Raw genomic sequence first — 14129 nt, forward strand, 5'->3', positions numbered from 1 at the left:
GTCCCCACATCCTTCTTGATGGAGGGTGTGCTGGGAATGAGAAGCTACTGAACCCACTTACTCATTTATTTGTTCAGCAAGTGTGTATTGGTGTCCTATTACATGCCCAGGACTGGGATGAATTCAGTCCTGCCCTCAAGATGCTCCCAGTCCAGTGGGGCCAGAGAGATGGAGTTCTAGTCCAGCACACTAATGCTGCAGGGGGAGCTAAGGTGGGATGGAGCGACTACCTCTGTCTCAGGGAGTTAAGCGGAGGCTTAACTGAAGAGGAAGCGAAATTTAAACTGGTTCCAGGAAGGAGAGGGGAAAGAAGGAAACAGCAAGACACAGTAAAAAGAAAAGTTTGAAAATGGGGAGAAGGAGAGCATGGTGGAAACCGGTGTGCATGGGAGGACATGGCAGGCAGTGAACATGGGCAGACAGGTGGGGGTGGAGTGCAGAAGGCTTTCTGTGTCATGAGAAGGAGTTTGGACCATCCTGAGGATGGGAGCCCAAAGAAGTTTTTCAGCAGAGAAGTGTCCTGATCAGATCAGATCTGGGATTTGCAAAGAAAACTGCAATAGGATGAACAGTGTCGGGGGGTGTGTTGGTTGGGAGTTGCCTGCTGGCCCATAGTAGGGGCTCAACAGGCACCTAGTGAATGAGTGAGGCCATTGAGACAGCCCACGCGAGAGATGATGAGCTTCTGAATTAGTGGTACGTGTTGGAAAGGAGGGTGCCCTTTGCAGCAGAAGCCAGGGAAATGGGGTTAGCAGCCCCTTCCTCTCCCATCCTCCCTGATCTATGCAGGCAGGACTTTTGGCCTGAAATGCAGAACTTGGCCCAGAATACAGAACTTGGAGGGTCATCACCCCAACAACTGTCTAGTTCAAGCTCCTCAGATTCCACTGGGGACAACAGAGGCTCAACCGAACGCAACCCATCAGAGTCAGAGCCTAGAACAGAATTCAGGAGTTCCATGCTGTGGAGTAGAGAGTGTTAACATTGGTTGAAGAATGGCTTGGAGGGCCAGAACCCGGGAAATGTAGGCACAAGGGTGTGGGGGTTTCTGCAGAACGAGAGGGTCCCGAGTCCCCTGAGATACTCGTGGGGTTCCACGATCCCACGGAAGGCTGATGTACTACTCTAATTGCCTATCTCCAGCCGCCGGACGGGAACCGGGATGGAATAGACTCTGGCGGGGACGCATGGATGCATGGATGGATGGATGGGGAGGCTGGGACGCTGCGCCCACTCGAGGGAATTTCCTTTGAAAGAGAGCGAAACTTTAAGCCGGTAAACTCCTTTCCTTCAAATGCCCTCCATTTCCCCACACCCCAGCTGTGGCCTTCCCGTTTTCAGGGATGGGGGGAACTTCCTCAGGCCTCTCCATCCTCGATGGGGACACTTTCGCTTCTGTCGGAATTCCCGAAGGCTGCGGGGGAGAACCGTTGGGGGGGCTCCCTGGGACGTCGCCACAGCACATGGGTGTTTCCTCTCCTTTAGCTTTCCGGGAAGACTGCTAGCGCCCCGCCCTCTTCAGCTTGGCCTCTGAGCCCCAGGGACGAGGAGGAAGTACTCTTCTTGGGGCCACGCGCCATCTCCCGCGCCAAAAGCGCGTCCCTAAACTCCCGGGAGAATTAGACTCCGAGGAACGTCCAGGGGAAATCCGGGTGCGAAGAGTAGTCAGGAGCTCCGCCCCGCCCAAGGAAGCTGACCGCGATTGGTCCCCGAAGACCCCGCCCATGTCCTGGGCGGGGCGAAGGGGCACGGGCTGGGGGAGTTACTAGAGGCCCAGTCTCCGCGCCCCTACTCCGCCGCCTGGTATTCACCTCGCCATGGTCCTTCTGCCTCTGCGCTGTCTCTTCTGGGGCTCCTTGTTGACCGCCGTGAGTTGAGTTTCTGCTCCGACCCGACAGGGGATTTGGGGATTTGAGAGTGGGGAATGGGAAGAGAAGAAATATTTCGGGGAAGGGCCTTCCTAGCTGATTTTGGGAGGACAGACAAGTGGGTAGAGAAGCTGGGTAAGGTACCCCGGGTCCTAGTTGTACGAGGTAGGCTGCCTCTGTCTCCTTCCAGGTTGGGGTCCCAGGTAGCCCACAGAGGGCGCGTAGTGGGGGCACTGCAAAAAACGTGCACCTATGGCGTGGATGGCGTTGGGATTTGGGGAGCCTCAAGCTTTTATTTGGTCAAAAGGCTGCAGTCTGGGTTTGCTTCAGAGGCTGGCCGCACGGAGCCTGGTGAGGGGTTTCAGAGGCGAGGAGGGAGGCCGGGCAAGGGAAGAGGCGGGTCTGGCTGGTTTCCTGTCCCTTTTCCATTGCGGACAGATGCCAGCCTCTGGGAGTGGTTATCATATCCTGGCCACCTGGGGATGCCTTCTTCCAGGGCATCTTGTGGGAACAAGGGTGGGTGCAGGGCCCCAGGTACTTCTTTGAGAAGGCAAGGAGCTTTTAACTCTCCCACCCCCACCCCCAAATCCTGAGTGATCCAACCTAGGAGGAATACCCAAGACTGTGTCTCTGCCTCTCGAATTTAAGATGATATAGGAGACCTCTGGGGGGAGATGAATAGTTCATGGGACCCAAGAAAGGGTTAGGAGACCAGCCGGGGTTTCTCCAGGCACCAGAAAGTCTCAGTTATGCCCAACCAAGCGTGTCTCCGGGATTTTCAGAAGCCCACACTTGACTCACTTTTTGTTTAAATGTATTTTTGTAGTTCCTCATTCTGGAGGCTGGGAATCCCCCAAGTGCCTGACCCTCTCATCCCAACCCCTCCGGCCTCCCCCTACTTTCAAAGGCTGTAGTTTCTGGCATGAAGTCTGAGTAGGAAAGACCCATGGAGGGGTTGGGGAGGGGAGTCAGCAGCAGGGGAAGAGTCAATGGGGAAGCTGCTTTGGTCCCAGAACTTTCATTTTCACTCTAAGGGATGGTTCTTAGGAAGAAGGGAGGCAGGAAGAAGGTGGAGCTGGAGGGAGGAGGAGGAGAAGGAGGACTCTTATAGGAGGGATTGGAGGAAGAGCCAGGGGAGGTAGCGTGAAGGGTGATCTAGGCTTCTCAAGAGCACACTGCCAGTTTTGGCTCCAGGTAGAGACTGGGTAGTGGCAAAAATAGCAGGGGCTATTTATGAGAGCTTCCCATGTGTCGGGCTCTGAGCGAAATGCTTTACAGGCATTCTTGGTCTGATTTTTTTCAATTCCCCCATTATACAGATAAGCAAACTGAGGCTCAGAGAGAGGAAATAGCTTGCCAGAGTTCTCATAGCTAGGTGGAACCTGGATATAAATCCACATCTGCCTGATTCCAGAGCCGGCCTCTCCGAGCCTTGGTCCTGAGCTTCTTTGTGTCAGAAGGACTGGAGCTATGGAGTGGGAGCTGGGGATTGACAAACTTTCAGAGAAGGAGCTGTATTTCTCGTGGGTTTGAAAATGGCACAAGGGACATTCGTTGCTCTGGGAGTCTGGTGGGAAGGTCCACAGGGTTGCAGGAAGAACATTCACAGGATGTGGTAGTGGAAGCGACAGACCTTTGTATTTCCTTCCCCATTTGGAATAAGATGCTTCTCTGTAAGTAATTTTCTCACCCAAGCTGAATGAGAGCCACCAATTAGGCAGAATCCAGGGTGTTAGTCATCCCAGCAGATAGTCACATATATATGATAATCAAAACTGCCATTTAAATGAGCCCTACTATGTGCTAGCTACTGGGCCAGGCTGTATACATATATTCATTCTGATTTTCACAACCTTATCTGTGGAGTGGGCACTACTCCCATTTTAGAGATGTGGAAACTGAGGCTAAGAGAAAAAATAACTAGTGAGCGATACAAAGGCAAGATTGGAGCCTTAAGCTGTTTGACTCTCAAGCCTGTGCTCTTTTCACTGGCTGTTCCCAAAGTGTGGCATGATTTTAGGGAACACACGGATATAGAACTAAACAACAGAAATTCACTTTACACTTCTATTAAAATACTTCCCTTTTTTTTTTTTCAAGGAGCAAGTCTCTGGAGCTAGAATAAAGTTAAAACCTCTCCAGCACTTGCTAATCCTTCTTTTTAAACAAAAACCAAGAGCAGGCTTGGAGAGGAGGACTATCAGCAAGTGGAGCAACCAGCTGGGTTTTTAATAACATTGCTGCACTTCTGTTGAATTTATTTTTAGGGTTACCTTTTATTTATGAGAAGCGATACTGGCTCTTCTCTCATGGTAGTGATATAAGGTTTATATTTAAAAATCAATGTATTTAAATTAATAAGAAGTAATTAATAGCATGGGTGGTACCTGGATGGAGTAAAAATAGCGCAGGCAAGACCTATGTTGATGGAGAGGGGGCAGTATTGAGACCTGAGTTCTCATCAGATTCTATCGCTATGTGACCCTGGGCAAGTGCCCCATCTCCCTGGTCCTTAGGCTAACCATTTGTAAAGCAAATGCATTGGATTTTAGTCCTTCCAGCTTCACAGTCCAGGCATTTCATGAGGGAGGGGTTGGGTGATCAGAGGATCGGATGATGAGGGTTTGGAGAGGGAAAGGGGTGGGGAACAGAAGAATAGAAGGAAGCCACCAAGTGCTAAATATAGCCCCAGCCAGAACTAGGACCAGCTGAAGCCAGCCAGCCTCAGGACTCCAGGGGAGGTACTGGAGCCCTCATGTGCTTCTACGTCTTTGGGAAGAGGAAGAACTCAAGAGTCAAGCCAAAAGCAGATCTGTTTAGTTCAGAGAATATTGTGATGTTCCAGCGCAATCACTTTGTGAAATGCCAGGCCGATCCTCTGGGTCCTTTTATAATCACATCAGTTGGCAGTTTAGTTAAAAACAAACACACCAAATAATATGCAGGCTCCATTTTTCTGCTCTGGACTTCACTTCAGTACTAACCTCTGTCCTGGCTGATTTCCACCTCCCTGCCGTAGAGGCTGCAGCAGAGATTTCAAGATACCCTCAAATCATCCCATTCTGTTTTTAGGTCCACCCAGAACACACTGCATGCAGAGAAAAGCAATACCTAATAAACAGTCAGTGCTGTAATTTGTGTCCGCCAGGTGAGCCGCCAACCCCCTGGCCCCATAGTGGGACTCTTCTTGGTTTGCTGGCAGATGCAGACCCTATGTGTCAGCTGTCAACTTGAGTCTTAAATGACCCCTGGGATTCTTCCCATCCCTGCCCTGCTCTCAGAATGTTCTGGGCTCCCTCTCTGCACTACCCAGCACTAGGGTTCCGGTCTCTCCCAAGGCCCCCACCAGATTATGAAGTCTGGAAGGCTCCGAGACAGTCATCTTTGAACCCCCCCGCCCTAAACCCCAACCTGCTCAGTTTTTGATAAGCGTCTGACTCATTGAGCTGGCTGGAGCCATCTCATTTCCCGATGTTTTCCAGGAGAGAAACTGGTGAATGACTGCACAGAGACCATCAACACAGAATGCACTCGCTGCAAAACAGGCGAATTCCTAGGCACTTGGAACTCAGAGAGACACTGTCACCAGCACAAATACTGCGATCCCAGTGCGTGGGCTCCTGGGGAAGGGGTGCGCGGGAGCTAGGCTGATAGTCTAGCTCATTCCTGACAATGCAGCCATTGGGTTTTTTTTTGTTTTGTTTTGTTTTTTGGTATAGCCCGGGTCTGTTCTGATTGGTTGCAGTCTGGGTTGTATGGGTTGTTAAATAATTTGATCCCCATCCCTCCTTGGAAGAGGGTCTCAGAAAATAAAAGCAGGACATGTGAGAAGCAGATCCCCCGAGCATGGCTGCTAAGGGGTCCCCATCCCCATCCTTCCTGCCATCTCTGTTCAGACCTAGGGCTCCGGGTCCAGAGGCAGGGCACCTCAGAAACAGACACCACTTGCACCTGCCATGAAGGTCTCCACTGTACCAGCAATGCCTGTGAGAGCTGCACCCTACACACCTTGTGCCCCCCTGGACTGGGAGTCAAGTGGATTGGTACGTGGCCTGTCTGGGAGTCAGCTCTGCAGGCAGGAGGGAGGAGCTGAGGCTCCGGGTGAGGGGCTGGGCAGTGGGCACTCAGCCTTGACCCGCCTGCATTGGGATCTCTGCTTGGTGAGGAGGAAACGGAACCTTTCTCATCTGGCCTCCAGCCCTGGGTATCTGCCTTGGGAGGGCAATGGGGGAGGAGGCTTCCACCGGGGAAGCTCTGTGCTGAGGGACAACCCTTGAAACAGGCAGTTCTTCCCGCCCTGCCTGTCCGCCAGTTCCCTTGGGAGCCGGACAGGTGGTCCACTGTGATGATGAATGCCGTCTCCTCCCTTCCAGCTACAGGGGTTTCTGATACCATTTGCGATCCCTGCCCTGTCGGCTTCTTCTCCAATGTGTCATCTGCTTTGGAAAAGTGTCACCCTTGGACAAGGTACAAGGATCCATCTCTGTGTTTCCTGCCCTAAGAGGGGCATGGGGCTACTTCATTCTATCCGGCCCCCTGTCCCTCAGCCCCTGCTCCCCATGTCCACGCACTTGTGCACTTAGAGAACTTCTAGAGTGTCCTCGTGGCTGACCAAAAAGGCCACTTCTCAGCATTTTTTTGCCTGCTCTGTCTCAGTGGTAAAAGACGCTGCTAATCTCTCAGTCTTCACCAAACTCCCCTCTTGGGGGCACTGTGACACCTCTCTTGCTTTCCTTCTACCCCGCCTCTGCTCCTCCTACCAGGTTTCCTTGGCCTTAGTTCTAGGCTCTACTCCCCAATCACTTTGCCCACCTCCCCTGAGCATCTCATCTGTATCCATGGTTCCCAAACAACATCTCCTGTCTAGATCTGTCTCCTGGGTCCCAGACAGTCATATACCACCACTGGGGGTCCACCTCCATGCAGGTGACCCACAGGCGACAAATGGGCTCACTTGCCTGCCCCCCTCACCCTCTGGGAAGACCACTCCCATGGGTCTGGGCACTTGTCCCATGGTCGCTCCCAAATCAGTCACCAGGTCCTGTCCATCTGGCCTTCCAGATGTTTCGGGATTCCTTCTCAGTATCTTCACAGTCATCACTGTGGTCTGGATGGTGCCTTCACCTCCTTACCGGACTCCCTGCCTCTGCTCTCTCCCCCCACCCTCTTGCCACAGTGAGCTTTCTACAGTGTATTTCGGATCATGATGCTCCCTATTTAAAATGTTTCATGGCTCTCTGTGCCTTTAGGACGAAACCCAGACTCCTTCACATGGGCCCCCAACCTTCCAGCTCCATTTCTTCCCCATGCTACTTGCAATCCCCTCAACACACTGTTCGTTCTCTTGTATCCAACCCTCCTGCTTGGAATACCCTTCAACATGTGCCCGATTAACTTTCTACATTTAATTTTAAAAAATGGATGAGACAGGCTCGTGGGACACAAGGCACAATGAGGCCTATGGTGATAAGTTTCCTTTTACCCACTCCCTGGATGTAGCTCCTGTTCCTTGTGTGTCCTCCCAGAGATTCTTCGTACAAACAAATAAAAGCACGCACATGCAAACACACGTATTTTCCACACAGATACTAGCAATCCCCACAATACTTTGTTATTTGGTTCCTATCTGCCTTGCTCCAGTAGACTGCAAATTCCTTTAGTGTAGAGACTTGGCTTTTGTTTTTTTTTCTTCCAACGATGCATTCCTTATGCCTAGAACAATGCCCGGTGCACAGTAGGTGCTCAATAAATCTTTACTGATAAATGTTGAATGATACCCAGGGGAGCTGGGTTAGTAGAATCAGACCACTGGGTTCTGGCCTCAGTGCAGCTTAGAAAAGATATGATCCCACCTAAGTGTGTGACCCTCCTCTGAGCCCCAGTGCCCTCATTGGGAAAATGGGAATGCCCTTCATCTCACAAGGCATGAGGAAAAGAAACGTAGGAGTGACTTATAGATGCTTAAGCACTCATATATGTGCTTTCCTTGTAGCTTCTCACCTTTTTCCCCCACTTTAGATGTATTTTTCCTGGCGATGTTCTCTTCTGTCCACTCCTCCCCCCTCCTCCTGGAACCACGTCTTCATCATCCCATATTGAGGATGCACGGGCCTCCTGGCTGTCCACTTGTCCGTAATTTCTCCTCCTGTGAGCTCTCTGGCCCCCTGAGTCCTGTCACTGTGTGGTCATCTGGTTGGATGCTGATGCAACTTACCATCTGCATCCGGTGGAAACCTTCATGGCTGATTACCAGCGATCTGGTCCTAAAGCCCAATTTTCCTTAGTTCCCTCACACCATCTGGCATGCCCCCCACTGAATCCCTCAAATCATGTTGTCCTGCTTCAGCTAGAATGTATTGCTGCTCGAAATTTACATCCTTCAAGGCCACTCAGATCTCCCTTCCCTACGACAGTCTTTCTGGACGACCCTTAACCAGAGGTTCTCAACTTGAGCAATTTTTCTCCCCAGGGGACATCTGGCAATGTTTGGAGACATTTTGGTTGTCACAACTGGGGAGGGGCTGCTACTGGGATCTAGTGGGTGGAAGCCAGGGGTGATGCTTAGCATCCGACGGTGCACAGAACAGCCCTGCAACAGAGTTATGTGGTCCCAAATGTCAGTAGTGCTGAGGCTGAGAAGCCCTACCTTAGACTGACTCATCACCCGTCTCTTCCAGCCATTGTAGGCTTTGTCTCCCCTTCTCTGAATGATTCCCAGTTCACTTCAGCCTATGTGACAAAGCATGGCGCTCTGTAGAGACTCTCTGATTATTCCTCCTTCAAGACATGCAACGATTTTTTCTCTGAACTCATGAGTTCCGTAAGAACAGAGTCTGTGTCATTCCCATAATAACCGGCATAGGATGTTGCCCACAATACGTGCTCGGTGAACCTGAACTTCTTCGTTTTGATGGTCTCCCTCTGGGGTTGGAAATCTTATGGTTGGGGAAATTTCATGTCTTTTTTCTGTCTCTGTGTCGTGTGTGTGTGTGTGTGCGTGCGTGCGCACATGCACATCTGTCTGTGCACAGCTGCGAGACCAAAGGCCTGATGGAGATTCAGGCGGGGACTAACAAGACGGATGCTGTCTGTGGTGAGTCTTGGAGAATGGGCCCTGGCAGCAGGCTCAGGAGGCAGGGAGCTCAAAGGGAACACAGGGGCACACAGAGACAACTGGGCTGGGGGCAGGGGGGAAGAGGGAGAGCGGGTGAAGTGAGAGGAGAGGGCAGTTTTGGGGGCTGAGGCATTCCAGCTTTGCCACTTACCTGCGGAGCCTGAGCAAGTCACTTCCCTACTCTGAGCCTCAGTTTCTTCATCTGTGAAATGGGATGATGACAGCAGCTCCCTTAGCAGCTTGAGGGAAGTGCCTTGCACGGGTTCTTGCACAGTTTCTTGCACTTTCGAGGTGTTCCAGCAATGCTGTTCTGCCACCCTGCCTTTGAAGCACCAGCATGGTGGGACACTGTTCCTCTCAGGGCCTCGGTTTTGATTTTGGAATGAGGGGTTGGCCTACAGCACAGATCACAGACTCAAATAACTGCAGGGACCATGCAGGTCATGTTGAGGAGTTGAAAAGTTAACGGTTAAGACAAAGACACTCTCTCTGTTTTTTCTTTCTTTTTTTTTTTTTTTTAAGATTTTACTTATTTTTTGACAGAGAGAGACAGTGTAGAGGGAACACAAGCAGGGGAAGTGGGAGAGGGAGAAGCAGGCTTCCTGCTGAGCAGGGATCCCAATGCAGGGCTCGATCCCAGGACCCTGGGATCATGACCTGAGCCGAAGGCAGACACCTAACGACTGAGCCACTCAGGCGCCCCTCTCTCTGTTTTTTAAGACCCACTTTCCTCTTGGCAGGGCTGGGACTGGAGTGAGGAGAGTGAGACACTTGCCTTGGATGCAGTATTAAAGGGGGTGAGAGAAAAACGCAGTCATCAAGATAAATAACATTGGATACATTTAAAAAAAATCAAAGCTAATGTATAAAAAAGCCCATAATGAACAAAATATCAAAATTGACATAAAAACGTGATCCAGCCCCGCCTCACTTGCCTCAGTCTAATCCCAACCCTGGTTCCAATAAAACTTTAAAAAAACAGACAGCCAGGGGTACCTGGGTGGCTCAGGCGGTTAAGCGTCTGACTCCTGATTTTGGCTCAAAGTCATGATCTCAGTTTCGGCTCAGGTCATAATCTCAGGGTCGTGAGATCAAGTCCTGTGTCAGGCTCCCCATTCAGTGGGGAGTCTGCTTGAGATTCTCTTCATTTCCCTATGCCCCTTCCCCCACTCGTGTGCTCTCTCTCTCTCTCAAATAAATAAATAAATCTCAAAAAAAAAAGAAAGAAAAAAGAAAAGGCAGCCAGCCTGTAAGCTATAGTTTATTAATATGATTTTTCAAAACATGACATGAAAATATTACTTTTCTTGATTACTGAGTTTTTTTGGTGTCCCCTTAGATTTTGTCCCAAGGTGAATGCTTCATTTGCCTTCCCCTAGTCCCTGCCATGCATCTTTCATTTTCCCATTTAGGATAGAGACTTAGGTCCAAGAATTACTTTACTTTTCCCTCCATGCTTCTTTAACAAAGGCCACAGTGCAGACATAAATGCTGATGGACCTCAGCACTGGGCAGAGAGTGGGGAGGGATGGGGCATGTGGGCAGCTGGTGGAGACTGCTACCACTCCTCAGTTCTAGTAAGGGGTGGCAGGTGGGGCTGGATCTTCCAAACTTCTAAGAGAAGCCAGATATCCTGACTCTAAATATGTCATCTCCCAATTTTAAAAAGTTGGCAAATATTTCAAGAATTCTTTTTTAATGTGCTGGTCACACTAAACACATCCGGCCACATTCTCCCAGGGCCATCTGTTTGAACCGTCGGATTTTAGATGAGCTCAGCCACTGAAAGATTTTAGAGTCCAGCAAAAGTGTGGCAGCCTTAGGCATGGGGGTAGGGGGTTGCCGCTGGTGGGGAGCCATCATTGAAGTCTTGATTTCTCTAGGTCCCCCACCTCGGATAAGAGCCTTGGTGGTGATCCCCATCACGATGGGGATCCTGCTTGCTGTCCTGTTGGTGTCTGCCTGTGTCAGTGAGTCCCCAGGTGGGGAGGTGATGAGGGAAGGAGGGAGGGAGGAGAAGGTACAGAAGTGGCCACCTGTTCCTGATCTGGCTTCAGCAACTCCCCATCCCATCTCTCTCTCTCTCTCTCCCTCTCTCTCTGTCTAGGAAAAGTGGCCAAGGAGCCAGAGAATAAGGTAGGTCAGCCCTGAGCACCAGCTCAGGGTTTTGGCAAACTGGAAAGAAAGCCTGACTCATTGTTGCCTCTGTGGCAGGAAAACTGATTCAGGGTCTGCCCCTGTGGTCCCCGGGGAAGGCAGCAGGAGCTACTCTCACCGCCAGTGCTGGGCTGCAGGGAGGGTTCTTCCCATTCCCTCCCTGCTACCACCAACCTCTATCATCTCCAGAGCTCACCCCCCGCCCCAGAACAGCCCCGGCACCATTGGCAAGATCTGATGTTTCCTGGCATTTTAATACGTGGGGAACCATGTCTCTGGGGCCTTGGTGCCAGGTCATTGGGTGGGGGCTGGAGGGGCAGCTCCTTGGATCCGCAGGCTCCCACTCTGGAAGCTTCTTGACACTCTCTGTGTGGCCTGCAGGGGGCAGGAGGCACCCATTGAATCAGCACTGACCCTCCCTTTGGGAAAGGGGAAGGGGCTTGTGTTTGCGGGAGGGGTCTCCTTCTGAGGGAAGGGCTACTGGAGGTGTTGCGGGTTGGGGGGGGTGTAACCTCATGCCTCGGCTCCCCTAAGTTTATGTGGCAGGACCCCGTGGAGGACCTGGAGGATCTTCCTGGGCCCGCCCAGTCCATTGCTCCGGTACAGGAGACCTTACACGGCTGCCAGCCGGTGACCCAGGAGGACGGCAAAGAGAGCCGCATCTCGGTGCAGGAGAGAGTATGAGGCAGCGCGTGCCCAGGAGTGTGGCAGCAGGAGAAGACGGGCGCGCGGCCGCAGAGCCTGGGGAGCCTGGAGCTGCCGCTGGGGCTGCTGCGCTGGGCGTCAGGGGGCGGGGCACCCCCCCTCCCCCGCGCACCCCTGTGGTGCAGAGACCGAGAACCTTCCACCCCCGCCCCGGAGCCCAGGCCATCTCCCAAGTTGCTTTTAAAGATGAAGGCGAAACTTTTTGGCGGCCATGTAGTAATACCCACCAAACCCTCCAACTCAGCAGTTCAGTGCCCGGAGAGATGATCGTGGTGGTTTCTAGGAGCCCAGGAAGACATATACGCGAATATCCGTTGCGGCGTTGTTTGTGATAGTGGACGACTAGAAGCCACTTAACTGTCCATCAGCAGGGGACTGGCTAAATAAAATTGTAATATATTTATACAACAGGATCTCAAAAACTGTCGTGGAAAAAAAAAAAAGCAGGTTGCAGAATGATGGGTCTGGAAACTTTTTTTTTTTTAAAGCGCATACCCCCAAACAATAGGATATATCATCCAAGGATACGTGTGTAAACATAACATACCAATGTATATGTAGGTATGACAAGTGTTCTGGAAGGATACACAGAAAACGCACAGCTTCAAGAGTTGTGATGTCTGGGTTGGGGAAGAAGGGTTGGGGAAGGGTTAAACGAAGATTTGACTTTTTTCCCCCAAAAAGAGAGTGAGTTCATATAATCCTTATGTAATTAAAGTCATCAGGGGCGCCTGGGTGGCTCAGTCGTTAAGCGTCTGCCTTCGGCTCAGGTTATGATCCCGGGGTCCTGGGATCCAGCCCGGCGTTGGGTTCCCTGCTGGGGGGAAGCCTGCTTCTCCCTCTCCCACTCCCCCTGCTTGTGTTCCCTCTCTCGCTGTGTCTCTCTCTGTCAAATAAATAAAAAAAAAAAAATTAAAAAAGTCATCAAACATGTATAAAGGAAAACGGGGGTGGAAATGCTGGGTGACATGAGCTGTTTAACTTGCTGCCAGGCTCACAGAATTGGGGCACTTTCTGAGGATAAGAAGAACATCCCCAGGCTGCTGCCCTTCCCTGGGCGGTTTCCATGTGTGCTCACATTTGGCATTGTGTTTGCAAAGCAATCTCCCCATTGTATTCATGTTCATAAAAAACAGCCTTGAGGGCATTCAGGGTCCAGATCCCTTCCTCTTTAACAGAGGTGAAAATGGGAGCCCAGGGAGGTGAAGGGACTTGCCTGTGGTCACACAGCAATTCTTAGTGGCGCCGCTCAGAGCTCGCCACTCTTGGTCCTATGCTCCTCCTTCCAGATCTTCCTGCTCCCTGGAGCCTACATCTGTAGCTCCTTCCCGGGGAGATCCTGGGCCTCCCACTTCCTTCTGACCTCCCAACTGCTACAGGAGCTGCTGCTTCTTGGTCAGATGGTGCCCCCTCCCTCCCCCCCCCCCCCGCAGTATCTTAGGATAAAAATAAACCATCCTGTTCTCTTTTCCTGCTGTGCCAACTGAGGGGGAGCCTAGCCAGGAGGAGTAGCAGATGGAGTGGGAGCAGAGGGGAAGGGAGGGGAGGGGAGTGGAGGGGAGGGGAGGAAGGTTGTAGGACAAGGAGAGGGAAGAGTCACACATAGGCCCTGCACAAAGATTCATGGTGAGGATGAGACCATGCTGGCTCAACCCAGGGATCTCAACCTTTCCCCCAGCAAGAAGCAGCTTTGGATTTCCTCGGTGTGTCCTGCTGGCTGGAGGGTGGGGGTGGAGAGGGCTTGTCCTGGATGGAGACTGAGGGCAGCTGCGAGCCAAGAGAAGGGCACCTGGCTTGGCAGGCTTCCCAGAAGAGCTTTAAGAACCATTTGGATGCACCAGGTGGAGACGTTTGGTTTAGAAAGCAGAACAAAGTGGTGGTTGTGGAGTGGGGGGAGGGGAGCTTTGGGACCGCACCCTTATCCTCTACCTAGTGTTCAAATCCTAGTGTCACTCACTTCTGTGCAGGGTGGTATGGTGGAAAGAGGCAAAAGACCCTCCTCTGTCCCCTATTGTCTGTGTGACCTTGGGTGTGTCATTTTCATCTCCGAGCAGCTCAGTTTCCTCATCCGGCAAATGGAGACCATACCTGATACCTGTAGTAGGTAGTATTGAGTCCTCTTTGTGTTCTTCTGGGTCAGAGGTTCTCAATCTTGAACATGGGTCAGAACCACTTATCAGACTTATTAAAAGATTGCTGGGCCCCACAGCTAGTGTTTGATTGAGTAGGTCTGGGACAGAGCTCAGCCATTTGCATTTTAAACAAGTTCCCTAGGTGATGCTGAT

At 51.5% G+C, this 14129-nt stretch overlaps 1 protein-coding gene across 4 annotated transcripts; it reads left to right on the top strand.

Moving 5' to 3' along the window:
* Positions 1–1705: 1705 nt before the first annotated feature.
* On the top strand, positions 1706–12689 carry CD40 (CD40 molecule). 4 transcript variants are annotated; one of them, XM_027623211.2, is made up of 9 exons: positions 1706–1868; positions 4941–5016; positions 5351–5476; positions 5765–5911; positions 6242–6335; positions 8900–8961; positions 10866–10964; positions 11090–11118; positions 11686–12689. In XM_027623211.2, the coding sequence occupies exons 1-9, from the start codon at positions 1818–1820 to the stop codon at positions 11821–11823; spliced, it is 822 nt and encodes a 273-aa protein (XP_027479012.1). In that variant the 5' UTR covers positions 1706–1817; the 3' UTR covers positions 11824–12689. The 4 variants fall into 4 exon arrangements, with proteins under 4 accessions (XP_027479012.1, XP_027479010.1, XP_027479013.1 ...); XM_027623209.2 differs by having other exon boundaries at positions 1708–1868; positions 11674–12689; XM_027623212.2 differs by having other exon boundaries at positions 1711–1868; positions 10866–10952.
* The last annotated feature ends 1440 nt before the right edge of the window (positions 12690–14129 follow it).

Source organism: Zalophus californianus, chromosome 8, assembly GCF_009762305.2.
Source record: "Zalophus californianus isolate mZalCal1 chromosome 8, mZalCal1.pri.v2, whole genome shotgun sequence".
Lineage (NCBI taxonomy): Eukaryota > Metazoa > Chordata > Mammalia > Carnivora > Otariidae > Zalophus > Zalophus californianus.

What these genes read in the sequence shown, in the direction of transcription:
- CD40 (XM_027623209.2), top strand. Translation starts at nt 1,818, where the DNA reads ATGGTCCTTCTGCCTCTGCGCTGTCTCTTCTGGGGCTCCTTGTTGACC. An exon ending in GCACAAATACTGCGATCCCA is followed by an intron (nt 5,477 to 5,764) that starts GTGCGTGGGCTC and finishes ATCTCTGTTCAG; the next exon opens with ACCTAGGGCTCCGGGTCCAG. An exon ending in CTGTGTCAGTGAGTCCCCAG is followed by an intron (nt 10,965 to 11,089) that starts GTGGGGAGGTGA and finishes CTCTCTGTCTAG; the next exon opens with GAAAAGTGGCCAAGGAGCCA.